Source organism: Myotis myotis, unplaced genomic scaffold (assembly GCF_014108235.1).
Source record: "Myotis myotis isolate mMyoMyo1 unplaced genomic scaffold, mMyoMyo1.p scaffold_m19_p_1, whole genome shotgun sequence".
Taxonomy (NCBI): Eukaryota; Metazoa; Chordata; class Mammalia; order Chiroptera; family Vespertilionidae; genus Myotis; species Myotis myotis.
The window spans coordinates 216295069-216322357 of NW_023416313.1; the positions used below are offsets into that span (position 1 = coordinate 216295069).

At 50.5% G+C, this 27289-nt stretch overlaps 1 protein-coding gene across 3 annotated transcripts in view; it reads left to right on the forward strand.

The window, feature by feature from the left end:
* The first annotated feature begins 2957 nt into the window (after positions 1 to 2957).
* DGLUCY (D-glutamate cyclase) overlaps positions 2958 to 27289 on the forward strand; it is a 62026-nt gene continuing 37694 nt past the window's right edge. For all 3 annotated transcript variants that reach the window (XM_036315574.1, XM_036315581.1, XM_036315569.1), the window contains exons 1-3: positions 2958 to 3159; positions 23469 to 23601; positions 27009 to 27162. In XM_036315574.1, the coding sequence (XP_036171467.1) occupies positions 23499 to 23601; positions 27009 to 27162 (257 nt within the window). In that variant the 5' untranslated portion in view covers positions 2958 to 3159; positions 23469 to 23498. The remainder of the gene's footprint in view (positions 3160 to 23468; positions 23602 to 27008; positions 27163 to 27289) is intronic.

Here is a 27289-nt window from a genome sequence, read left to right on the forward strand (position 1 = left end):
TTACTTCTTAATTCTCAAGGGGGCCTCATTTTAGCTGAGCAGTTGCACACAATAGCTTGATTATACTTCTACATTCTCTGGACACAAGCAATTGCTTCTTTCCCCAACACGCTCTGGTGCTCTCTGACTATGTCTCCCTTAGCAGTTTTCCCTGGATCTCAGCCACTGAAGAAACCAACTGTAAATGTTTGGCATTCCTGGTGCTTCTGGTCATCCACACAACTTCACCTTCCGGGCTCTGCATTTCAGCTTCAGGCCTCCAGAAACCAGAAAGGAACGGCCAGGCCCAGGAGCATTTCAGGCCCCGAAGCTCTGCTTCTTTATAAGCAGTCATTCCCCGAGGGTGCAGGTTAGGGTGTTGCCACAGGTTTCTAATAAAGTGGTGTGTGTTTTTTTCATGGTAAAATATGCATGACATGAAAATTAACCATTTTTAAGTGTGTGATTCAGTAGCATTCGATACATTCATAATGTTAGACAACCCTCACCACGATCCATTTGCAGAGCTTTTTATTACCCCAAGCATAAGTTTATTTATTTATTTTTTTAAATATATTTTTATTGACTTCGGAGAGGAAGGGAGGAGAAAGTGATAGAAACATCAATGATGAGAATCATTGATCTGCTGCCTCCTGCCCACCCCTTACTGAGGATCGAGCCCGCAACCGGGCTGTGCCCTTGACCGGCATCGAACCTGCGACCCTTCAGTCTGAAGGCCGATGCTCTATACACTGAGCCAAACTGGCTAGGGCCCAAACAGGAGTTTATACACATTAAGCAGCAACTCCCTATCCTCCTCTCCTCCAGCCCCTGTTATCTCTAGCCTACTTTCTGTGTCTATGACTTTTCTATTCCAGGTATCCTATATAATAAAATCCTATATAATAAAAGGCTAATATGCAAATTGACCTAAAGGCGGAACAACTGGTCGCTATGACATGCACTGACCACCAGGGGGCAGATGCTCAATGCAGGAGCTTCCCCCATGGTGTTCAGTGTGCTCCCATAGGGGAAGTGCCACTCAAACAGAAGCTGGGCTCACGGCTGGCAAGCACAGTGGCAGTGGCGGGAGCCTCTCCCACCTCCACGGCAGCGTTAAGGATGTCTGACTGACGGTGCGGGGAGTGGGCCTAAGCTGTCAGTCAGACATCCCCCGAGGGGTCCTAGACTGTGAGAGGGCACAGGCCGGGCTGAGGGACCCCCCTCAAGTGCAAGAATTTCATGCACTGAGCCTCTAGTATTATATAAGTGGAATCAGGTAACATTTGTCCTTTTGTGGCTGGCTTATTTCATGTAGCATAATGTCTTAGAGGTTCATCCATGTTGTAGCCTGTATCAGAATTTCATCCCTTTTCATGGCTGAATAATATTTCATTGGCTGTGCATACCATCTGTTTATCCATTCATCTGTTGATGGACACTTAGGTTGTTCCCATCTTCAGTACTTTTCTAATAAATTTAACATAATAGATGGAATCTGGCTCCTCTGTGACCCAGGAACAGTTTAACAACTACCTTTCACTTTATTTCGTCCTCTAGAAATAGGCCATCACTCAGGGAAAGCTTGACACCAGTGCTCTGTAGGCAAGCTGGGGCTGGTGAAGGCGAGGGATGGGTAGCTGTGGTCACTATGGGCCTTAGCAGAGTTACGCCCGAGGGTCTCGTTGGTCAGAGACAGCACCCTGGGCAGGTAGGATTGCACCACATAAGGTTTCTGATTCTATAGTAAAAGAGAACGTTCACTCACTCATTCTATTAAACCCACTCATTTCTTTAATTTTTATTTTTGAATGGCAGTCAACATTCAATGCTATTTTGTACTAAATTCAGGTATACAGCATCATGGTTAGACTTTATACTTTACAAAGTATTCCCTCTGATATTTCAAGCACCCATCTGGCACCATCCATAGATATTACAACATCATCGACTATTTTCCCTGTGCTATACTTTTACGTCTGTGTGACTATTCTGTAACGACCAATTTGTACTTCTGAATCTCTCCACCCTTCTCAGCCAGTCCCTCCACCCCCCCACCCCCCACACACATACACAGTCCCCTCTGACAACCATCAGTCTGCTCTCTGTATCTGAGTCTGTTTCTATTTTGTTTGTTCTAAATCCATTTATTTTATCACTCACTCATTCCAATATTATTAAAATGGCGGTGGTAAGAAAATAGGCCGTGCCCACCCTGAGCTTGCAGCCGGCAGAGAGAAGAAAGGCTCCACAGGCGATGCCTGTGGGTAAGGGCTTTAGGAGGAGCAGCACAGCGTGCTGCAGGACACACAGCGGGCACCTCACCTGTTCTTGGGAGCCTGGAACGGAAGCCACACCTCTGCTCTGCCAAGTCATATGGGAAGGGAACAAGTTAGCCAGATGGAGGCAGAGGGCAGAGAGAATGAGCCAGACACAGGTAGGGGCATGCAAGGGGCTGCAGCTGAAGGGAGGACCCTGCAAGGGGCTCAGGTGCGTGACTTGTGCTGAGAGTCAGAGGAGGCGGGGAAGGGAAAGCCGCAGGCTGGGGCAGGGACCTTTTGGTGAGTGACTTAGGATGGTGTTTGGGCTTAATCCTCGGGCAAAAGACGAGTCCTGAGGCTTTGAAGCCGGAGCCAGAGCAGCAGAAAGCAGGTCCTGCTTTCCCCTCGAAGGAGGCATCCCTCTGAAAAGCATAAGAGCCATCGTCATCTATTGGGCGTTAAACGACCAGGAAACTGAGGCCTAGAGAGACACGTGGTGCCCAGACCGCAACCCTGGCATCAGAACTTTCAAAGTCCCCGGGGTGAGGCCAGCCAAGCCCTTGGATGACGTGTCCCTGCTCCAGAGAGAGCAGGCCATCTCCCGCAGGGAGGCCGGGATGCAGGCTTGCAGGGCCCGCCCAGCCGCTCCAGGCTCTGCGGCTTTAAGAGCTGGGGTGGCTGCCTGCCACGGAGGCCACACCCCCAAGCACAGCCGGAGTGAGCTCAGCCTGTGGACTGAGGCTCTGACAGTCCCTGGGGCTGGCCTGGGCGTGCTGACCAGCCCTGCAGGACAACCCGGGGACGCAGGCCAGCCGAAGAAAGAGGACCTTTATGCCTTTTTGAGAGAAGCACACTGCAGAGCTGTGGAAACAAAGAGAGGAACTGTGTGTAGTCCTAGGCCAGCCATCCCAAACAAACTGTAAGTCAGGAGGGCAGGGAACACAGCACAGACCCGCCCTCCCAGCTCCCAGAGGAGCGGAGTCTGCAGAGAGCCCGCCCCTGGGCTGGCAGGGCACAGCCCCTGAGCAGGGCAGAAAGTTTCCTGAAATCCTCCAAGCGGGGGATGCGGGCGGGTCTCTGTCTCTCTCTTTGAAAAGTCCGGGCTCTGCTCAGCACAGGATGACTGACAATAGCTCAGGTGTGGGAAGCCTTTCTCCCCTCTGTCCTCCCTCCTGCGTGGGCCTGGTGGTCCCTGTCTTTGCCCTGAGAACCCCCAGGTCATGTGAAGGCCAAGGAAGCGAAACTGAAACCCGTCAGAGGTACCTGTCAGCTCTGGGGCAGGCGCTTGCTGCGAGGAGGTGATGCGGCTGAATGACCCGCATGGCGGGTGGCCGTGGGGGTGAAGGGACTACAGGCTGCCGCAGACACTGGGGCAATTGGCCGGTCAAAGTTCCCTGAGCACCCGAAGGACACACGCAGGGACCTTAGAGAAGAGGCAAAGGTGAGGCAGCACCCAGGTCATCACCTCCACCTGGAGGCGGAGTTTGACTGTTTTCTTCAAGGCTTTGTCCAGAGTCCAGCTGTGGGCAAACTACGGTCCGCGGGGCCGGATCCGGCCCGTTTGAAATGAATAAAACTAAAAAAAAAAAAAAAGACCGTACCCTTTTATGTAATGATGTTTACTTTGAATTTATATTAGTTCACACAAACACTCCATCCATGCTTTTGTTCCGGCCCTCCAGTCCAGTTTAAGAACCCATTGTGGCCCTCGAGTCTAAAAGTTTGCCCACCCCTGGTCCAGACCCAAGTGCTGCTTGTCTCCGTCTCCACTGGGGGCCAGGACCAGCATGGCACAAGTGACCACAGTGATGTGCTTCTGACTTGTACGCCACCAAACACTAAAGGCAAAACCACTTGGCTTTGGGGCGTCTCCTCTCTAGCAGTATCTGTGCCTCCCCTCCCACCTTCATTACAGACAATTGAGAGCTACCTGCAGTCCCCCTTACTTCATGAGAACACATGCAAAAGTCAGCATGGGGGGGTGGGCAGGTAGCAGGTCGAGATGATGTTGGCAGAAAGAAGAGTGTTGGCATTGATTGGCAGGCAGAGGAGGGAAGCTCATTTGTGTCTCCCAGATAGCTGGGTACAAGCGAAAAGGAAGGGGAAGAGAGGTCCAAGAGTAGAAAGCAAAGAGGGAGCTGGCCCCGCCTGAGGGGTGGAGTTAAGGTGAGGAGGAAGGAGAGGAAGGTGGCATGGGGTGAGGCAGGGCGGAGTGGGGTGGCGGGGGCGGGCGAGGGGAGGAGTCTGTGAGCTGAGAGAAAGCTCAACTGTGGCTTGTGCATAATCATGATGAAGGACCTTAAAGACTCAAATGTGACTTCTGGCTCCAGGGCCAGATCCCGGGAGGTCAACTGCTGGCCCTTGACATGTTTTATTTGTAAATTGGAGCATTCCTGGAAAATGGGGTCACTTCACATGTGATTCTGAAAGGTCTGGCAACACCAGGCTCTCACGGCAGCAGGGTGGCTAAAGCTGGAGCTCCTGTTCCCCAAGGTCCCCATTCACACTGAAGGCATTTTGCATTCCCCACCCACGCCCCAACCTCTGCACCTGCCTGCTTCCCACAGGCCTTGAGGATTGTTGCTACTCCTGCTCTCCGTAACAATCTCTTCTACTGGGAGCCTGTGTGTGTGTGTGTGTGTGTGTGTGTGTGTGTGTGCGCACGCGCGTGCGTGTGCATGCACATGCACACCACAAACACAGGTAGGCTTTCTTTCAATTCATTTCAGTTAATCTCTCCCTTTTTCAGTTGAGGATGACAGATGCCCGAAACCAAACGTACCCCTCTCCTTAGTATATTTCAGCAGCCTTCCCAGGCGACCTGCCAAATTGCTAGATGGTATTTGCATTTTTTAAAAAAATTGAGTGCATTTTGTTATTTTGGTTTAAGGATTCCCCAGCCTTCCTTAAGGCCCTATTTAATTTATGCCACACTTACAGCTTTCAAAGCATTTCTTAGAGTTCATTTTTATCATCCCAGCAGTTCTGTGAGGTCCATAGTGTGGGCCCCCTTCGTACGCTCTTGGGGAAAACCAACTAGTAGAGAAGCGAAATGCCTTGCCTTGATCCTGCAGTAAATGGCAAGACAAGTTAATATTCAGGCACAGCTCCCTGGAAAATTGTGTCCTTTTGACTGCATAGAATTGTAAAAAGTTATGCTTTGATAAACATAGTGACTAAGGGTTTGCTCTCCAGCATACTTGTCTGACTGCTGGGTAGGCCACTCATTAGCTACAAGTCTTTAGGGAAAGTCTTGAATCTCCCTGCGCCTTCTTTCTGTAAAATGGGGATAAAAGCCCTCATTTGCGAGTGTTGTGTGGATTAAATGCGACAATACATGTAAAATGTTTACAACAATGCCTAGCAGAGTAAGGGTTCAATAAATATCACGGTCTGTACAAAAATTATTATTCTCTGTACCTTTGGGAAATATCTATATTAGGTAGGGTATGAGCTAAGTGGTAACCAAAAGACCCCAAAAAGAATAGAAGTCTTTTGCCTTATAGCTAAGAAGAGGTAGATGGTCAGGACAAATAAACAACTCTACTCCACAGGGTCATTCAGGAACCCAGGTTCCTTCCATTGTGTTGTTCTCCATTCCTACTGTGTTCTCTTCTGCATAGTCAAAGCTGGCTCAACATCCCGTCCACCTTCTGTTCTGTCTGGAGGAAGAGCAGGGATGGAGGTGGAGGGCAAACAGCCCCACTCAAATGACATTATCTAGAAGTTGGCCATGTCCTTCCACTCATAGGCCATGGGCAGAACTTGGGCACACTTAGCTGCAAGTGAGTCTGGGAAATGGTAATGGCTAGCTGGGCCAACTAAATACTCCCAACTACAACTTAAGAGTTCTCTTTCTAAAAGGAAGAAAGGGAGAGCAGAAACTGGGAACAGCTTATGTCTTTGTGCCGTGTTACCACAGATGTGTGCTTTGGACCTGAATTTGATGTTATTAATGTCTTCTCAGTCTGCCAGTTTCTCAGCCCACCTGTGCTCTACTGCCTGTCTTCTGGATGCCTAATGTTCTCTCAGATTTCTTCTTTTGCAAAACACAGGACAGCTCTTGGCTCTGTGTTTCAAAGGAACACCTCTGGTGACAATGTGATTATCTCCCGCAGACCAGTCAGACTGTTTACTGGGTTGGGCAGCCCCTTCCTTTACTGCCCAAGCCTCCCAGCAAGAGTGGTATTGGGCTCTGTCGTTGTTCTTTTTCTTCTTCTCCCTCCTCCTTCTCCTCCTCCTCCTCCTCCTCTTCCTCCTCCTCCTCCTCTTCCTCTCCTCTTCCTCCTCCTCCTCCTTCTCCTTCTCCTTCTTCTTCTTCTTGATCCTTGAATCTCTGTGGTCTGAGAGTTCAACCTCCATGATGTATACTTTCCTGAAATCACTAAGTAACAGCCTGGCTCAGTGAAAGGAAATATAGATCAATGTTCCATTTCATTATGGCAATAATTGAGATTGAACAGGTCAAGGAAGGGAATACCAGTTGTCTCAGGGGAGCTTGTTCCAGAACCAAAGAAGGTGATTTGATGAATACAGGAAGGGGGCCCACACTACCAACCTCACCAGATGGAGGAGGACATTTGTACCTGTTGAAGGCCTACTATGTGCCAGGCACCTACTAGAAGCAGAAGTTAGAGCACTAAATAATAAGACAGGCACCTGGGAAATGGTAATGTCTAGTTGGAGTACTTTATATTAAATTATTTCATCGAATTCTTGCAAGTTCTTCAAGGCATGTATTTTTTACACTTAAAAAATATTTTTTTATTGATTTCAGAGAGGGAGGTGGAGAGGTAGAAGCATCAATGATGAGAGAGCATCATTGATCAGCTGCCTCCTGCTGACCCTCTAATGTGGATCAAGCCCGCAACCCTGGGCATGTGCCCTGACCGGGAATTGAACCATGACCTCCTGGTTCATAGGTTGACGCTCAACCACGGAGCAACACCGGCCGGGCTATTTTTCACATTTTAGAGACCAAATGTCATTTTGGGAAATAGTAAGGATGATTTTGAACCCACATCTGTCTGATTCTAAAAATCCTGCTCTTTCCATTATTACCTCGCCTGCCTCCAATCACTTTCTTTGTTGCAGAGGGAATCTAGTCTATATACAGACGTGACCTTGACCCCTCTGCTGGACACCTAACCTTTGACTACTGTTAACTCCTGGGGCACCTTCCTCTCTATCCTGCATCTCTCTCTAATCACTCTTGTCCACTTATCCTTCTTTGTGGACCCACCCAGCTGAACCCCACTTCTGGAGCCTGCTCCTTCCTAGGGTGCTGGCTGCTGGAGGAATTATTCAGTCCACCATGTCTATCTGACCCATTACAGCCCTGGGTCCCCAAGACTGTCCCTCTTTCCTCGGCCCTTCTTTTAATCAGTTTTATTGTCTCTGATTGTCATTGACAGTGAATCCATCCTTTCCATGGATAACATGGAACAAATTTGAGGCCCCAGGAAACTCAAGGTCCTCCCTTGGCAACCACCCAGCGTACCTCCTCCTCTTCTCCACCCTCCCATGCCAGGGAAGAGGTGTGCTCCTGCCACAGCTGACCTTCCCCTTGTGCGCCAGATGCCCTCCCATCTCCCCTGGAACCTCCCTCCACACATTGTTCTCTCTCACTCACACCCTCAGCCTTTCCTGTACCAGCATTATTCATCAGTACCTGAACATGCTCTTGGTGCCATGGTCCCGCCTAACTTCTCTCTTCAGTTTCCCTTCCTCTCTCCCTTCACAGCCAAGCTTCTTGAAAGAACCATCTATATGGGCTCTTTGCACTGCCCGCCTGCCCCTTCCGTCAGTCCTCCATCCCCTGCTGGCTCCTGTGCCACAATCAATCGAAGGCCCAGACAGAAGTCAGGAAAGAGAGCCACGTCCAGAACCAGTAGACACTTCTAGTGCCTAATGTCGCTACCATTGTCACGGCTGCACCTTGAGCTTCTCACCTGTGGCTCTCTTCTCCAGGTTTCCAACCTACTTTGCTGGATATTTTTCTTCCATATCCTTCACAGAGACCTCTTTTTCTACCCACTCCCTCTTAGCACCCTTTTAAAATGTAAAACACATTCGTAGCGCAAAATTTGCCAACCCTGGCTTAATCTCCTTTCCCAATATCTACATCTCAATGGAGTTTTGTTGTTTCCTAGAATATAGTGATGCGTGTGTGATTTGCTAATGTAAATAAGCTATGAGTTGGACCAAGAGTCAGATAGCCATACCCACCAGTGACCCGTGATGCCACTCTTGCACCCACCTCAGTTAGTGCAAGTGCCCCCTACCCCTGGGCATTGTGATTTGAAGAGCTGCTGGGTGAGACTCCACTCTCTCCTGCTGCCCCCTCCTGGCTTGGTAGTGGTCGAGTCCTGGTGGAGTTCATGAGGTTGCTGGTCTTGTCGATGCCTCAAAACCTGTGCAGTGGAAAGTACTGTAGCACGAATCTTAACCCTGGTGGGGATGGTCACGTTTATTATTTCCTGTAGGGTCCTCAGACTGTTTGGACTACTGGTATTATATAAAAAGAAGAGCTATCCTGTACTGAACACGTACCATGTGCCAAGCATGGCTAAACATGTATCATTTCATTTCATCCGTGTAACAACCATGTGAGCTCCATATTCCTTTGTTTGTTGGCCATTCTCTCTGTACAAGTGATGAGACTGAGGCTCATGGAGGTTAAATACCTGGTCCATGGCCACAGGGCAAAGGTAGCTCATCCATCCTCCCAGCTCCAGTTCTGACTCTAAAACCCATGTTCTTAACGGCTCCCTGAGTCTAATTCAGCGGGAATCGTGTGGCACCAGGAATCTGCATTTTTACAAGGGTTCCGCTGCGGGGTGTGGAGAGCGACTACAGTGTTTGGACAGGTTCAAGCCTCGGACTAATGAGAGGGCACAGTTCTCTCATGGCCACGTGCAAGTCCCAGCTTGGAGGGCAGAGCCCTCCCAGCACAATTATAGCCAACAGCTGTAGTTGTAAGCTTGAACCTATGGTCCGAACACATGGCCCCACGTGTCTGAGTGACGTGGGCTTGATAGAGTTCAGGTGCATATAATTGAGTAGGATCCAAACCCACGAGAATGCTGTAAACATCTTGACCACACCCTTACTTTGCCTCGTGGAATCTGGCTATAAAATAAAGACACGGCTTGTAGTCCTTGGTGCTGTTGCTAGCTCTGCATCAGAGAGGACAGCGTCCCACCCAGACCCAGCTTTCTTCTCTTGTCTGTCTTCTCTAAATCTTTCACCGCCCCCTCTCAGGGCCCATGAACCTGGCTGAGCTGACATGGCACATAAGGCGCCCTGGGGCTGAGTATGCCATGGCCGTGCGGGCTCGCCACAGCGGGGGTTCTGGAGCGAGGCACTTTGAGAACACCGCCTCCCATAAGCAGAAGCGAAACTGCTCGCATGAAAAGGATGTAATGTGCAGCACCTGCAGCCTCATTCTGGGTGAAAGACTATGCTGGGCCTGCAGCCTTCTGTAAGGAAAGAGGAGATTAGAGGAGGTGGTAAAATGTGAAGACCCCTCCTAAGCCCCAGAAATGTGCAGCTCCGTCAGATTCACCTGGGGCGGCGTCACTTTCCCCTGTCCCGAGAGGGGCCCCGAGCAAGTGTCCCCGGCTGGGTGAGAGTGCTCACCTCTCAGGGACGCCCGCTGTCCAGAGGAACAGCATCGCATCTTAACCGAAACGGGGTCCTCCTGGCAAACCCCCTTTCCTCTCTTAATAAGTCAGGCATGGTGCTCAGGCTCTCAGATCTGGAACTGTTTACGGCCCCATAGGCAGAGACAAAAGGAAAAAGACTTGTTATCATCTAAACACAATGAATCTGTAATGAAACAAAGCAGCCCGGGCTACAGCCATTCCTTGGCTCACTCTGCTTTCCAGCGGCTAATCTATGCTTGGCAAGGAATCGGGTGGAAACTAACCCCCCCACCACCACCACCTGGCGGCCCATGTTTTCTCGAGCTTTTGTACCTCTCTTTGGCTCCTGGGTAGGGTTGGCCATAATCCACGGAGCAGGGGCCGGTGCCCTCATGCCCACAAGGGCCAGCGACGAGGTGGTGCCCAGCAGAGAAGAAATAGTGTGGAGAAAACCAAAACTGTGCCCCGCGTTGTGCTGGGTGTGTGACTGATAGGATTTCATCTCCCAGAGAGCTGTTGGGGTTATGTCTTTATTGAATGAATGAGAAAACAGAGGCACAAATACACAAGTAAATTGTGCAAGACCACCCAGATAGTAAGACCACCCAGGTAGTAAGACCACCCAGATAGTAAGACCACCCAGAGCCTGGAATCAAACCCAGAGTCCTTGCCCCTTCCACATAGTCGTGTGCCACTTGCCACTCTCTCGGGCCACTGCCTCTGTGTCTGTTCCTCAGAACAGATCCTCGACTTCCAGCCCAAACCATTCCCCTCACAGGCTTTGGCAGAAGGCCACTCACCCAGGGCTCCAAGAATAACGTAAATACAATGAACCATTTTTAAAAATGAGATTATATATGTCAAGCACTGAGCCCAGTGCCTGGTACTTTTGAAAAGTACTCAGCAGACCTCCGGGCATTGTCGGGCAGAGCTGGGCGTTCCTGGCTGCAGGAGATTCCGCTGACAGTTTGGGAACAAACACTTCTTAAGTGACTATAATGGATGGTCGAAATAGGAAAGAAAAAATAGACTTGGACTCAAGAAAATTATAATCCAACGGGGGAATTGAAAGCATTGCCTCTCTAGAGAAAGAAATGAAAACAATTCATAGCCTCATTTCCCGTCCTATTCTCGCCAACTACGAAACGTGCCACAGCTTTGGAGAAAGTGACTTTGCATCTTTTGGGGGCCTCAGTGTCCTTGTCGGAAAAATGGAGACACTACGGATCTCCAAGGGCTTTCTTGTGAGGCGTGCGTACGTGTCCACCCTTCGTCGTACACAGTGGCAGAGGGTGATGCGCGTGTGATTTCCTCAAGTTAATCAGCTATGAGTCAGACCGAGAGTCAGTAGACAGCCACACCCACTGGCGACCCGAGCTGCCACCGCTGCACCCACCACATTTAGTGCAAACGACCCCCCCCCCCCCCCCCACACACACACCTGGGCGTTGTGATTTGAAGAGCTGCTGGGTGAACTGCTGCTGTTTCCTGCTGCCTCCTCCTGGCTGCCGGTGGTTGAGAATCAGACGCTGAGTCCTGGTGAAGTTCATGGGGTTGCTGGTCTTGTCGATGCATCAGATGTGTGTAGTGGAAAGTATTGTACTTCGAATTGGTTAGAAAACTTTGCGTCCATCCGCGGTTGCTAGCTGACTCTGTGACCGTGGGCACTGAACGAGGTGGGCTTGCTTCGAGACCGGACTTGGAAATGACGCTCTGCCTGTGGCAAGGGCCCGAGATTAGAGAGGAAGGAGCGTTCCAGGGGGTTCTCCTTTATCCTAATGTCACAGACACTCCAGCCCCAGTTGCTCCTCACAGGCCTTGGCAGAAGGCCACTCACCGGGGACTCCAAGAATAATGTAAATAAAACGAACCATTTTAAAAAATGAGATTATAAACGGGGTTCCCTGACTCACGGACCTAAGGATGTCCCGAGGAGGACGTGTGAGATGCCCTGGGTCTAGGGGGCACCGCCATGGCCCCCATGCTGTGGGTTGGAGCTCTTCAGGCGCCAGTTTGCTCTGCTCATGATGGTGGAATGGCCCGAGCAGTCCAGCCCTTGCAGCTGCAGCCCTGAAGGCCTCCACCTGAATCCCCCCACCCCCCTTCTTAGGATGAGTCCTGAGCCTCCTTCTGACCAAACCGTCCCAGGCCGCATGGAGCAATCCCGCACACGGGGGTAGAATTCTGGGATCGGCTCAGCTTAGGTTGCAGGTTCCACACCCAGATCTGTAGAAACACTGGAGCCCCACATGGAAAGGGGGCGCTCTTCGGGGGTGCGATTTGGCAGGGAGACTGCCACTGTGCTCATCACCACGGGGACATGGCTTCTCTACAATAGAAAGAAATGAGCAGGCTGTGTCTGAGAGTGAGCCCACCGCCTCGTTCCCTGAGAGGGCGCTGTGGGAAGTGGCTTGTGGGAGGGCAGTGGGGGCACGGGGGGGGGGGGGTTTGGGGGGGGCGGGGTGGCCGTGCCAGCCCTGGGCCTGCAGTGCGCCTGGGAGTTTGACTGGTGCGTCTACCAGCACCGCCAGCAAATGCCGGAAAGGGGCCAGTTTCCTTCTGTTATGTTTCCTTCTATTATGAAGGCTGATGCTGCGGCCATTGACTATTTACTCCGCCTTAAAGCATCAGGGTGGTGAGGAGAGAAGGGAGTTCACAGTTCCTGGGTGCCCGCCACGTGCTGGACGGGAGCTTATCTCTGCCTGTTCTCCTTGAATGCTCCCCAGCTCCCTCTGAGACGGGTGGCATCGCCCCGGGTCCCAGATGGAGAAGGAAGGGGGAGTTAGGGGACTCATCCAGAGTCACTCAGCTCACAGGTGGGAGAAGGGAGCCTGGAGCCCGCAGGCCTGCGTGGCTCTCAAATCCACAGGCTGGCAACTGTGTTGCAACCATCTCCAGTTTGTGAGAATTCCACTGTCCAGGATGTCACAGCGAGTCCCCTGGCCGATGGCGCTAGGCGTGGTGTCAGCTGCTTCGGAGCAGGAGCTTGTCCTCCATTACATGTGTGGTAGCCAGGGGCTTGGTGAGTGTAGAAATCTGAGGGCAGGGGGCTGCTCATGGACCTTCCCCACAGGACGGAGGGCAGGACGGAGGGCCCAGGAGAAACAGGGCTGCCCAGCATCATCGCCGGCCTCCTCCTCACACCCTCCTCTCCAGCGGCTCGAGCGTCAGCTCAGTACACTGCATACATGGTTTCCTTGCACCCCAAAAAGCTCCTTCGAGACAGGTGCGATTATTCTCCCCATGTATAGATGAGGAAACCAGGGAGCAACCATGAAGGCTGAAGCCACAGCACATGGCTTGTCCCCGTGGGCTGTGCATCCTCACCGCCATTTAGAGATGAGTACACGTAACCTTTGAGAGGGGGACCACTGAACTCACCTGGCTGGCAAGTGGCTGAGCCCGGATTCCAACTGCCTGACCCCAGAAACCGGAAGGGTGGTCTCTATCACTTAAGGAAAACCTTCAGGGGGAGGAGAGCTCTTTGGCCTGTGGATCCAGCCAGGAGAGGATGTCCCACATGCTCCCGGGAGAGAACAAACACAGGTCCTTTCTTGGGTCATCTGTGCACATTGGTGTCCCTCTGCACTGCTCCCCACTTTTCCCCTCCCCCAGTCACCATGTAAGGGGCCCTGACCAAGTCCTGGGAGGAGCCCCTTCTGGAGCCTTGGGCCACATCACCCCTCGATGATGCCGATGCCAGTAGAAAGCCTTTTCAGTGTTAAGGGCACTTACAACACAATCACAGAGGCTGGGAGTGGCTCCGGTCCACCGAGCCGCCGGAGGCACAACGGCTATGGGAGAGGGGAAGGCGAGGAAGTGGCGTGCCCCTTTCTCTGTGTTCTGTTTTTAGCCTGTGCTCTCTAAGCTAGTAGGTGCCATGGTGATAGGTGCCATAGAAATAGGCCGAGCCGTTCCCATGGAAATGCACACGTGTTGGGGAGAATGGGGTTCTGCTGTGTTCTGGCTGCTGCCGAGGGCAGGACCCCAAAGGGCCCGACCCCCAGACCAGGGCAGAGGGCCACTCTAGGATGGCCTCTCCAGGCTTCTGACTTTCTCACTGCGATTGTCTGAGGCCCCCGAGGGCACAGCGTCCCTCCAAGGGCACCTCCAGCCCTCCCAGGGAAGTCCTGAAGGCGCGTGGTCTCTGCCCAGCACAGCGATCGCCTGCGTTGGGAGCCCGCGACCCCCATCCTGCCTGGATGCGGAGCTGCCGCTGGCTTTATGCAGTGAGTGGGTAATACAGAGCCGTGGGGTGGGGACCGAGTCCCGAATGTTTTCAGGAATACTCGGAAAAGGAAACCGCGGAGGAGCTCAGCCAGGAAGCAGAGCGGGGAAGGGCCTCATCACACCCGAGATGGCGGATTCCGGTCTGTGAGACCTCGGGCAGTAGACTCAGGCCCAGCTCAGCTATTTCCGAAGGCAGTTTTCATGGACCGAGAGACCCTTAAGACAACTGCTCAAGCCATCCCGTAGTATTTCCATAACCGTCTCTGCGTAACTGTTGGTAGATGTATATAAATAAAGCTGGTCAAGCTTAATTCGTTTTTATTTGGATGTAGGCCAATTACATCTTCTGAAATGCAACCCCTATATACATACACCCTTTAACCTTAGGCCTAGCGTGGGAAGATTAAGTTTAAAGACCATGTGTTAGTAACTCTGCCCCTAATATCTACTTCTGTCCGTATGGGGCTCTATTAGGTATATTCATTTCTATACATTTATGCTGTCAGATGGCATACTTCCTTTAGGGCAAGGCTGCGGCCGCTGGCGGCAAGTTCAACGTGCTTGCGCTAGGGCAGGGGTCCTCAAACTTTTCAAACGGGGGGCCAGTTCACTGTCCCTCAGACCGTTGGAGGGCCGGACTATAGTTTAAAAAAAAACTATGAACAAATTCCTATGCACACTGCACATATCTTATTTTGAAGTAAAAAACCAAAACGGGAACAAATACAATATTTGTATTTGCATGTGGCCTGTGGGCCGTAGTTTGAGGACCCCTGCTTTAGGGGAAAGCAAGTATGCTTTTGAACTAAAGTATGTCTCTGAGACCAATAATTCTAAGAACTGACCATTGAGATTAATTTTACTCTCCATTAAAGCACAGGCTGAAAACAGAACACACATACCCCCAACAAAGGAATTTTTAAGAAACTTTAATAGTTACTACCACCATCAACTCATAAACTGCTGCCCAAGAAGTTACAGATTATGAAAATCATCCAACGGGAAGGCACTGGAGAAGCGTCTGTCTGGCATGCCTGGCATTTGGCACGAAGAGACGCTTTGCCGTCCAGTTCACGTACCTTCTGTGCATGCAGGCCGTGTGTGAGGTCACCACCGCTAGGCAAGCCCTTTCCCGGAAGGGAAGTCCATGGAGCCCCCAGCTCCTTGAGTAGGCTTGTGGGTCATGCCGTTGGTGAAGCTTGCAGTGGAAGGGTAGCTAGACATTTAAGCAACTGCCTGGTTCCTCCCCAGGCAACCGTGTGGCTTGGCGTTTACTGTTAGTAGCATCATTCCCTTCCCCGATATCTGGGTCCATGTGTTACGTCTCACAGTGACAGGGGTTTGGTCTGGCAGGGCATTGCAGAGCCTCTGAAATAAATAAGCAAGCATGCAGGCCCGGCCAACGATGAAACAGATGGGCTGGCCTTTGCGGCCCCTGACAGCGCATACCTTGGAGTTTTGCCAGCCACTGGGTTGGATTGCTGTATTGCACTAAGCAACCGAAAGCAGGTTTGCTTTGAAGAACGAGGCTCTCAAATAGTCCACGACTCTCTAAGAATGGACATTCACAGTCACGTTTGGCAGAAAGAGTTTGCCCCAAGTTTCACAGAGCGATCAAGTGACTGCTTGGCCATGTGAAGCGCACATACAAAAACCCTGCTTTGCCATGGAGTTAGGACAGGAGCCCGAGTCAGAGAACATTTTATATGTAATTCAAGATACACGCCAATCCTGGTGTCACTTTCACACCAACATTTTGAAACTAAACAGTTAATGTGAATGTACCTTAACCCTCGCAGTTTGATATTTTAATCTAGATTTTATTTTTTTATGATGGTAAACTATATATAACATAAAATTCACCATCTTACCCAGTTTTCAGCACACAGGTCAGTGGCAGCGAGTACATGCACATCGTCATGAGACCATCCTCACTATCCGTCTCCAGAACTTTTTCATCATCCCAAACTTAAAATCCGTCCCCATGACACACCAGTTCCCCACACTCTCCTGTCCCCAGCCCTGGGCAACCACTGTTCCATTTCCTGTCTCTGTGAATTTGACTATTCCAGGCATCTATACTAATAAAAGGGTAATATGCTAATTAGACCGGAGAGACCAGATAGACCAGGGGCTATCAGCCACAGTGGCGGGGGCTGAGGCAGAGGCAGTTAGGGGTGATCAGGCAGGCAAGCAGAGTAGATAGGGGTGATCAGGCAGGCAGGCAGGTAAGCGGTTAAGAGCCAGTGATTCCAGTTTGCGAGAGGGATCCCAGATTGGAGAGAGTACAGGCCCGGCTGAAGGACCTGCACTAATTTCATGCACTGGGCCTCTAGTTTCGTGCACTAATTTCATGCACCGGGCCTCTAGTTTCCTATAAGTGGAATCATACAGTGTTTGTCCTTTTGTGACTGGCTTATTTCACTTAGCATGATGTCTCCAAGGTTCATCCGTGCTGTAGCATGTGTCAGGATTTCCTTCCTTTTAAAGGCTAAATAATATTCCATGATATGTATATACCACATTTCATTTTTTTTTTCTGTTTAATTTTTCCATAACTTATTTCTTATCATTTTTGAATTTTGAAGCAATCACAAAGTGACAGAAAAGCTGCAGCTCTTTTTTTTCTTGAACTCTCTGAGAGTATGTTTTGCTGGTGTCCCCATCCTCTTCCCATACTTTCCTACATTTTTCCCTCCTACCCACAACACAGCTGTCAAATCCAGGAAGCTAACACAGGTTCATTGCTACCATCGAATCCTCAGACTCCCTTCAAGTTTCACCAGTGATCACAATAGTGCCCTTTTTCTCCCAAGGATCCAGTTCAGAATCACTCTTGCATTTCATTGTGTTTGTTTACTCTCCTTCAGCCTGGAAGAACAGCTCCTCCATCTTTCCTTGACTTAACGTGACCTTGACACTTTCGAAGATGACAGGTGCTGTAGACCGTCCTTTGGTTAGGGTTTGTCTGATGTTTCCTCATGATGCATGTTTCCTATGCATCTATGGCAGGCATGTCACTTTGAATGGCAGTGACCTGGCCTCCTTCTTCCCCCCTACCAAGGATCTCATCGTTTCAATTTATTCCTATCCTAATGATGGTTACTTTGGGCACATGATTAAGGTGGTACCTACCAGGTTTCTCTAAGATAAAGTTAGTCTTTTCCTCTCTGTAATTAAAAGGCTTTTTACAGGGAGGTACTTTGAGGCTATGTAAATATCCCACTCCTCATTAACTTTATTTTTTTATATCCATATGGATGTATAGATTTTTATATTAGTTTGTGAATTATACTCCAGTCCCATCATTATTTATTTTGAAGCTCATACGTCCCCCAGTTTGATCAGTGAGAGCCCCTCCAGTCTGGATCCTCTCTATGTGGCCTCCTCCTTCTTGGAGCATGCTGCCACTTTCTGACCCAATAAGATGTTCCAGGCTCGCTTTCTGACTTCCTTGCCCAAGCTGTGGAATCAACCATTTCTCCAAGGAGTCTTGGTTCATTTTAATGGAAAATGGTATCTCGAAGCCAAGATAAGGCGCTGGATATGCTCATTACTCATGAAATGCTGCTGCTCCCAGGCAGAGCTAAAGGATACTGTTTCCCAGTGTGCGTGGGCACGCGCACACACACACACAGTCCTTACCCTTCGATATCACATGCCAGGTGCTGTTCCCGACCCTCTGAAGAACCCCTCCTTACCCTGACACCACAGGCCAGACCACCCTCCCTGGGGATGGATGCCCTCCTCACCACTTGGGCTCTGACCCCCTGCTTTGGGTCACCAAGGTGTCCATCCCTCACCATGGATTCCTGCCTTGCTCTGCTCCACCTCCTGACTCTAGGACTGAACTTGTTTAGTCGGCTTTGACCACCATCGACTTTGGTTAAAAATACTTGTTTTGTTCGCAATCCTTGCGTAATGGAAGCACTTGTATCTGACCTATTGAATCAACAATATAAATCAATATATAATATGTCCAGCATTGGCCCAATCTTTTGTCTCTGTTATAATGAAAAAATTTTTTTGAAATATTTATACAGTTAGGATACCTTTTCCTTACGGCAACATCTCTTTTGCAAATTTGCAATTGTGTCTGGGCTGCCACCAGCAACTGTCTTGGCAGTTGAACAACTTCCACCACAAAAATTAATGAGCGGAGACAAGGTCTGCACACCTCCTTGCTCTGTTCTTCCGTGGTCATGCGCAGGACTCTGGGGAAGTGACATCTACAGACCAGAAATGGACTTTCCTAACATCGGGAAGTGCTTATGCTTGTGAATAATGTGATCTTCTTGGTTTGACTATGAGCTTCAAGGAGATGGACTGTGTCTTCTGTTATTCTTTGTACCCGTCAAGGTCATGTCCTGCATACATACAAGATGCTTGCTGACCGGGTTATAAAGTCCGATGGACATTTAAACTTCATTCTCCATGACCTCCATGACATAAATTCCTCCTTGAAACACTTGATTCCCTTGGCTTCTGAGCCACCTGGTTTCCCTCCTACCTCCCTGGTTGCCTCATCTCGGTTGCATTTGTGGGTGTCACTTGCTTTGCCCATCCCCCTGACAGTGGACATTCATTGGGTGCCTTCCCTGTGCCAGGCACTGTTGCAGGCGCCAGAGATATATCAAGAAATGGAACAGGTCAAAACTTCTGCCCTGGTGGAACTGAAGGGAAACTGAAAACTTTCTCCGTGTGTGTGTGTGTGTGTGTGTGTGTGTGTGTGTGTGAGAGAGAGAGAGAGAGAGAGAGAGAGAGAGAGAGAGAGAGAGAGATCCCTTGTCCCTCCTTCACAAGAGCCACCTGGGCTCCCCTAAGCATGCTGAGGGCTGGCTGGCCCAGCAGGGCACACGAAGGGTTAAGACAGCCTCTCTCCTGCAAGGGTCTTTTCTGGGAGCGAGACTTTCTAGATGCTCATCATCCTGGCCTGGCCTCCCCTCTCATCTGTCAGCGCCTCTTTGCCTGCCCTGCAGTCCATCCCCTACTGGCAGCCAGAGCATCCTCATAAATGGTGAGTCTTACCAAGTCACTCTGCTGCTGAAAACCGTTGTGATTTCCCATTGCTCTGGGGATCCATCCAGGTTTCTGCCGGAGCTGGCCTCTGCTTGCCCTCTCAGCCCCTGCGCCCCTCCTCCTCCCTGTGGCATACACCTCCTCTGCACAAGAAGCTAGTTCTCCCCACTGCTCCCTGCCTTTGCTCATGCTGTCCCTGCCTAGAGCACCCGCCCTCCCCACCGTCTGTGAGTCTGATCATTCCTCCTCCTTTCAGACTCAGCCCAGGAGGGCTCCCTCTGCACATGGCAGCATAGTCACTGATTTACTTCCTGTTTCTCCCAGGGAGACAGACACGATGCTAATTATGTGGTTAAGGTCTGTCTCCAGGGAGGCAACCCCCCCCCCCCCCCCCCCCCGTGAGCGTGGGCTGTGGCTGTCTTCTCCCCACGGTGCCTGCAGCGCCCTGGGCGGGAGTAACACACACAAGGGCAATGCTTCCGTGGCGCTAACCGTGGGCCCAGCCAGGAGTTGTTCCGAGAACCTCACACGTGTTAGCTAATGTCATCCCACCGCAACCCAGGGAAGTGCATACTGTTATTAGGTCCTGTTTACAGTTGAGAAAATAGGCCCAGAGAGGTTAATGACCCCCTCCTAAGTGTAGGGACGGGTTTAGAATTCAGACAGTCTGCCCCCAAATCTGTGCTCTGTGCCATGATGCCTGCTGAATGCATGCATGGATGCTGGACTGTGCCGGAATAAGGCTAACGTTGTGATTGCTGTCTTAGCAAGGGTGGGAATGCAGTCAGAGGGAGCTTGGGAGTGTATGGTATGGATGTACTAGAGTTTAGCTACCCCTCTATTTAACTAGCATTTAACCAACCTTTGTTAGGTTGTTGCTATGTGGTTTCTATTACTAACATTGCCACCATGGGTTTGCATTCAGCCTACTGTTTGAGCACATCTGGAAGATGCATTCCTCCGGAATAGGACTGGATTGGATTGGATTGGATTGGATTGGATTGGACTGGATTGGATTGGATTGGACTGGATTGGATTGGATTGGATTGGATTGGATTGGATTGGACTGGACTGGACTGGATTGGATTGGATTGGATTGGATTGGATTGGATTGCTTGGGTAAAGCAGAGGAATGACTTCCTAATGGTGGAGTTTCAATCATCTGTGACAGGCATAGAGCAGATACTTTGACACTGGGCTTGGGATGTGTCAGCTCCTGCTAAGGAACTGATTTTTGTGGGCCCCCTCTCTGGTATATTTGATGCTGGGGAATGATATTTGCGGATTTGATAGTTTGTTATTCTCTAAAGAAAAGAGAAAGAACTTACAGCAGAAAGTTGACTTCTTGAAGTCCAACCAAGGCTCCCAAATGAGATCTCCCTGTCCTATCTCACTCCTAGAGAAAGACCTCACTGGACCATGAGACACTGGGCCACTCAGCACCCCTCAGCAGTGAGTTCACTCGAGACCCTGGTGGAAAGCCTAGAAGTTCAGAGTTCAGTCCCAAAGAAACATAAAGGCTCAAGAGACTCTGGCCTCAGAATCATCTTGTTGGGGGGGCTGGTCCTCATTTTTCCTACTGAGGATGTCATTCCCATTAACACCACACAATGGATGGATGGATGGATGGATGGATGGGTGGATGGACATAGATAGGTAGATATTGATCAAGCAAGCATGACTTTATACTTGCTTTTGGATTTGGGCTCTACCATATACTAGTTATGAGACTTTAGTTAACTACTTTGACCTCCCTGAACCCCACCTTTCTTGTCTATAATGGGATTAATAATGTCTTCTTTGTTGGTGTGTGGGGGTGAAGAACCAATGGTTGTAAACAATTGAGGGTAAAGGGTCTGGCACACAGTGGGTTCCCACATATGGTGGAGGTTGCTACCGTTTCGTATATGACTGGGCATTCTCTGGTTGGTGTATTGAGGGCACTTCTTTGGCAGGAGCCAATGTACGTCATGCTCTGTTTGACCCCTGCCTTCAAGGGGATGATCCATGAGGTAGGGGATCTCAGCCTCTTTCCCTCCCAGCATGCATGGGGTGACATTCAGGTGCCTGGCACACTCCCAGCATGCATTTCACAGGGCAGGAGTCCTAGCTGCCCTCATTTATCTCCAGGCCAGGAAAGTAACAGGAATGACTGAGGTCCACTTGAATTTATATTAAAACAGTAGATAAATAAAGCAAAGGGAAGGCAATCATCTTCAGAGTTTGGTTTCTGGCTATAATTTATTTGCTAAACAGCCCCCAGCTTGTACCTGCCATCCTATCCAGTAATAATGGGGTGGGGGTAGTGCCCTAGCTGGTTTGGCTCAATGGATAGAGCGTTGGCCTGTGGACTGTAGGGTCCTGGGTTTGATTCCAGTCAAGGGCACATGCCTGGGTTGCGGGCTGGATCCCCAGTAGGGGTCATGCAGGAGGATCAATTATTCTCTCTCATCCTTGATGTTTCTATGTCTCTCTTCCTCTTCCTTCCTCTCTGAAATCAATAACAATATATTAAAAATAAATAAATAAAAATATAATGGGGGGTGAAGGCTAACAGGTACATGTGGAGGGTGTCTCGTTTGATTGGGTTTGGGGTAAACATTCTTTCCTCCAGATAAGCAGTGAGGACAGTTGTTAGAGGGGTCTGGCCATGTCCCCACATGGGTTGGGAATGGTTCTGTCTTGGACCTTTGCTGAGTGCCTGGCTGAGGTGTTAAGCCCTCCGCAGTGACCACGGGGAGCCACAGACATCCAAGACCTTAGCCGGTGCCTGGCTGCTTGGCTCAGGAGCGAGGTCTGCCGGGCCCAGGCGGGCTCTGCCAGTCCAGGAGCAAGCTCAGGCTTGACCTGCCAAAGCAGCTGCTTTAGCCTTAGCATTTCCACGGGGGCATGGAACCCAACCTCACCTGACCCCCCACTGTCCTCTCCCGGTGTGCCCATAGCGCTCGGTTCCTGCGCCTATTAAAGCATTCGCTGTCGGTCTTAAATACATCTCTACCTCTTCCGGGGCACTGTCTTTACATTTTTGTTTGCTAGAGATTTTATACAATCTCAAATTCTTCATCGAACGGCCATGGCGGTTACGTAGTTTTCTACCGCTGATATTAGAGGTGAAAACATACATCGGTGGTTTAAAATCCCATCGGGCTCTCCTCTTTTAGACAGAAAGAGTTGACTTCAGAGAGGAAGGAGTTGACTTCAGAGAGGCTTGTGGGAAGCCAGGCTTGTCCAGAGCCTTCCCTGTGGGCACTGCCTTTGTGCTTCCCACCCATTCTACAGTCAGCCAGTCATTCAACAAACACTCGCTGAACTCCCACTTTTGCGCCAGGCACTAGCGAGGCCCTGGGTCTGTTTTGGTGAAGAAGACATGAGCTGTGCCTTGGAAGCCAACACAATGTGACCTCGATTTTGCTAACACGTTGAAGCCTCTTTTTCTAGAGTATAAGTCAACTGATGGGATTCTTTCCTAAATGTACTCTCCTGGAGCTTTGAGACCATCTCTAACTCTTAAAAATTATATTTGTATTACAGTTGTAACATGAATAAATAATACAATCATTAATAAATAATAATACAAGAATAAACCATTTCACGGTCTCACAACTGTAAGCCTACTTTTGCCCACCCCTGTATTCATTTATTTGTTCACCAAAGCTCTGTGTCAGGTACTGTGTCCAGAGTAGTGGCAGTAAGGAGGTATAAAGAAGGAAACATAAAATCTTTATCTTCTAGGACCCCTAAGTCTAAACGACAGAAATCACATGTAGACAGAAAATTCAGCCCGCTGTCTCATTTGTGATTGGCACTCATTCATTTGTTCGTTGGGTCATAAGCGTTTTGGGTGTGTACAGTGTGCTTAGGCTGTGGTTGGCGCTCTGGGACCTGTAGAAGAGGCCTAGGCACTTGGGGTCTCCCCGGGAATGGGATAGGGGGTCCTGAGTCAAGTAGAACCTCAGGCCAACTGCAGTTCAGGCCACAGAATGTTCTGAGGGCCCAGGCGCCCAGCATGAGCCAGTGCACACCTCTTGGCTTCCTCCTAGAGGTGGAAGATTCTGAGCCAGTTATGAGGGATGGAAAGGCCTTCTGGGAGGGAGGGAGGGAGGACATTCCTGGCCAAGGGAAGAGCGTGAGCAAAGGTCTTGAAGTGTTCAGAATTTCTGGAGATTGAGACAGGAAAGGGGTGGGGGAGGGACAAGAACTTTCTACAACCGATACACATCCCGGGCTGGGCCAGGAACAGCCAGGACTGGACGGGATCGGGCATCTGATGGGGAATTGCCTCCTTCAAGGGAGCTGTGCTTTCTCACCTGTTCCCCTTCGTCCCCTCATCCAGACTCTCTGCAGCCCATTAAAGGATGGCCCGATGACCTTCACACTCCACCCGAAGTCCTGCCCTCTTGCTGCCATAAGGAGTTTGATTCTACAAAAGAAACCAAACATCAGAAACATGTCCAGCACGATTCGGGGTGAGTGGTGCTAGATGTTTTAAAAAAGAGAAAAAGCCCAGCCCGTGTGGCTCGGTGGTTGAACATCGACCTGTGAACCAGGAGGTCACGATTCGATTCATAGTCAGGGCACATGCCCGGGTTAGCGGCTTGATCCCCAGTGGGGGCGTGCAGGAGGCAGCCGATCAATGATTCTCTCTCATCATTGATGTTTCTACCTCTCTCTCCCTCTTCCTTCCTCTCAATAAAAATATATTTTTTAAAATTAAAACAGAGAGAGAGAGAGAGAGAGAGAGAGAGAGAGAGAGAGAGAGAGAGAGAGAGAGAAATCCCCTGGGTCGTGAAGTTTTGGAGATACCAGTTGTGCAGGGCGCAGGAATCCCAGAGATGCCCAGTGTCGCACGGGAGACAGAAAGTAAGAGCAGAATGCTGTCAGCTCTGGCCGCTACTTAGCTTCCCAGCAGAGCTGGCACATGGGCCAGCCTCGGGTGTGAATACCTGCCCACAGGTGGGACTGGCACCACGTGGTTCTGCTTGGTTGCCACAGCTCCGTAGGCAGAACCACCCACGGCCTCAGGGTTTCCCTCCCGGAAAAGTGCCCCCGGGTATGCAGTATGTTAACCTGGTTCAAATTCGGACAGGTCTCCCTGCCTTGGTCTGATCTTCACTGGGGGTACCCAGCTCCCCACTGTCTCCCCAGAGTGACACCCAAGGCTCTAAAAGATCCTACAAGAGAAAACATGTCAAAGTTGCCATTGACCCCAGTCGCAGCCAAATTTCATAACCCTGGTGGGTGCAGGAATCCCATCAGACCATTAAGAGCCTTCCCCACGTCAGTCCCCCTCAAAAAGGCACCACTCAGCCCTCTGTTCCACGTCCTGATGCTAATGGGGACTCTCCAGGGCCAGAGCAGAGATGGACAAAACCAAAACGCAGTGGCCCTGAACTCTATGCAATAATTAAAGAGGAAACAAAGAAGCTTTGTGCGCGTTGCCCCTCCCGGAGTTAGGGTCTTAAAGGTCCCGTTTGCTCTCACAACAGCTTTGGAGGTGAGAAGGGGGTGGCCGGGGAACGTGAGGCCGCTGGGCTGGCCCAGTTACCTTCCCCCTCATTCCAGCTTATTTTTGGAGGCTCGCTGGGCTTGCTTGAGACAGGCAGCCGGCTTCCTTGGGCTTTCAGCAGCTGGCAGCGTCCGGTTTGTCCTCATTTTGGAAGTCTGTCTGTGGCATTGGCAGGCACTGAGGATTCGCGATCAGGAGCTCCAGGCAGTTAGAGCAGGAGCCAGCCCCAGACGCTTCCCAGCAGACACCCGGCATCTGCTCCACTTCACCATCCCCGGGAAGGAAAGTGCCGGAGGTGGGGGCAGACCCAGCCTAGCGAGGCCTGGTGCCCCCAGGGACTCACGGGCCACCCGTCTCAGGTTTGCATCCTGGCTTTGCCATGCACCAGCTGTGCAACCCTGGGAAGTTCACTCCATCTCTCTGAGCCTTATTCTCCTCGTGTGTGCAGATGATTACATAGATAAATTGCTTGGCACAGACAGCTTGGCACATGCTAAGCACACAGAAAATATTAGCTGACAATATTATTGCGGAAAAGAATGTCCACAGGATGAGAGAGCAAGGCTGGCATGTAAGAGGACTGTGCCCAAGGTTATTTCTCCAAAAGAGCATAATTATGTTTTTCTTTGGGATGGTCTTTTTAAAGGAAATAATCCTTTTTTAAAATATAACTTTTTTTCTTTGTTTTTTTTTTCCCCTCCAGTTATAGAATGATTCCTAATTACTGGGTAAAGTTTAGAATATGATTAGCATGTGGATGTATTTTCTTTTAGTTCTTTCTCTCTCTCGATTTATTTTTTAATTTTTTAATTCTTATCCAAGGAGATGTTTTTATTGATTTTAGAGAGAGAGGAAGGAAGGGAGGAGAGAGAAAAAGACAGAGAGAAGCATCGATGAGAGAGAAATATCGATTGGTTGCCTCCGACCAGGGATTGAACCCAAAACCTAGGTATATACCCTAACCAGGAATCGAACCTGCAGCCGTTTGGTGTACGGGACAATGTTCTAAACAACCCAGCCACCCGGCCAAGGCTCTCATGGACTTTTTACAAAGAGGAATATGCTGAACCTACTTTCGTTACCTAGTGTCATTCCTTTAATGATACAGCCCAAATATCTCTTCATATCATAAAACATTTCTCCTGTATCATAACTTTAAATGTCTGTACAAGGTTCCATTGAGTGTAACTCCACCCCTCCTTCCTGAACACCCGTCTGCTAGGTACTGTACACACAGGAATGAACTCGCAGAGTTCTCGTTGCGGTCGGGAGATTACTGCCATGTTACCCGAGGGAAACTGAGCCCAGGGTCACACCGCTGGTCAGAGGGAGACTCGGGATTCAAACCTCCAAAGCCAAAGGCCTTCTCGTTCCAGAGGAGGGTGTTGCCACCAGAGGGGGTCGGGGCAGGCAAGTGGGGCCTTCCTCTACGGCTCCGCTAAGACGTCTCTGGAGGGAGAGTCCAGGACTCTGTGAGCCGCTCAGCCGAGAATCTGCCCAGACAAAACACATGGACAGTGTGTTTCCCAGAAAGGACATCCAAGTGGCCAATGGAGCATCTGAAAAGACGCTCACTCATGCTCAGCACCTGGGCGATGCAAATAAAAACCTAGTGCGACGCCTCTGCACACCTGCTGGGATGGCCGGAAGGCAAAAGGCCAGGAATACGGAGTGTGGGAGAGATGATGGCGTGACCAGGAACCCACACGCCGCTGTGGGTGGGCATGCACATTGATACCACCACTCTGGGTCTGCTTAGCTGTATGTACCAAAGCTGAATATGTACGTACCCTGCCTATGCCAAGCAGGAGTATGCACGTGTATACCCCAAAATGCATGTGGTAAAATGGTCGCGACTGCACCATTTGTAACAAGGCCACTGGAAGCCATGCAGATGCCCGTCGGCAGCAGTCTGGGGCAGATACCCTGTGGTAGCGAATGCACCACACAGCCATGAGAATGCACCGACTATGGTTAAACGCAGCACTATGCCTGGTTCCCCCAAACATGCTGTTGAATGAGAGCAACTGGACTCCCAAGACCCACACTGCACAAGGCCACTCCATGAAGAACATCGTATGAAAAAGAGGCAAAGGCATGTGTGATGTTAGAGGTCAGGGTAGTGGCTGCCCCTGCCCGGGGAGGGGTGTGAGATGGCTGAAAGGGGAGCGAGGGGTTTCTGGGGTGCTCATCATGTCTGGTTTCTTCCCCTGGATGCTGGTTCCGTGGGTGTGCTCCTCCCCTGAGACCAGCGGGCTGTACGCTCACGTGCACTTTTCTGTGTGCGCTGGGCTGCAGTAGGAAGTTAAACTACGAAGGCTCTCCGAGAAGCACCTGACTGTGTGTTCTTTCTCTCCCCAAACCCAGGGCCCCGACCGGCCAGCGTGGTGGTCCTGCACAGGGCCCTCGCTCCGGCCTTTGAGACGTTCTGCCGGGCCAACCGTGGCCCCCTGCCCCTGCTGGGCCGCAGCGAGCCGGGCAAGTGGGTGTTGCCTGCCCTGGGCGCCATCTCCGGCACCAGGTAAATGCGCGGGTTAGCAGGGTTGAAGGTGGCAGGGGCCGATGCTGCAGCCAGGTGCCTGTCACCAGGGACCTCTGTCCAGCTTCGCAACCCCACAGAGCCTGGCACGGAGGCTCACTCGTGACTG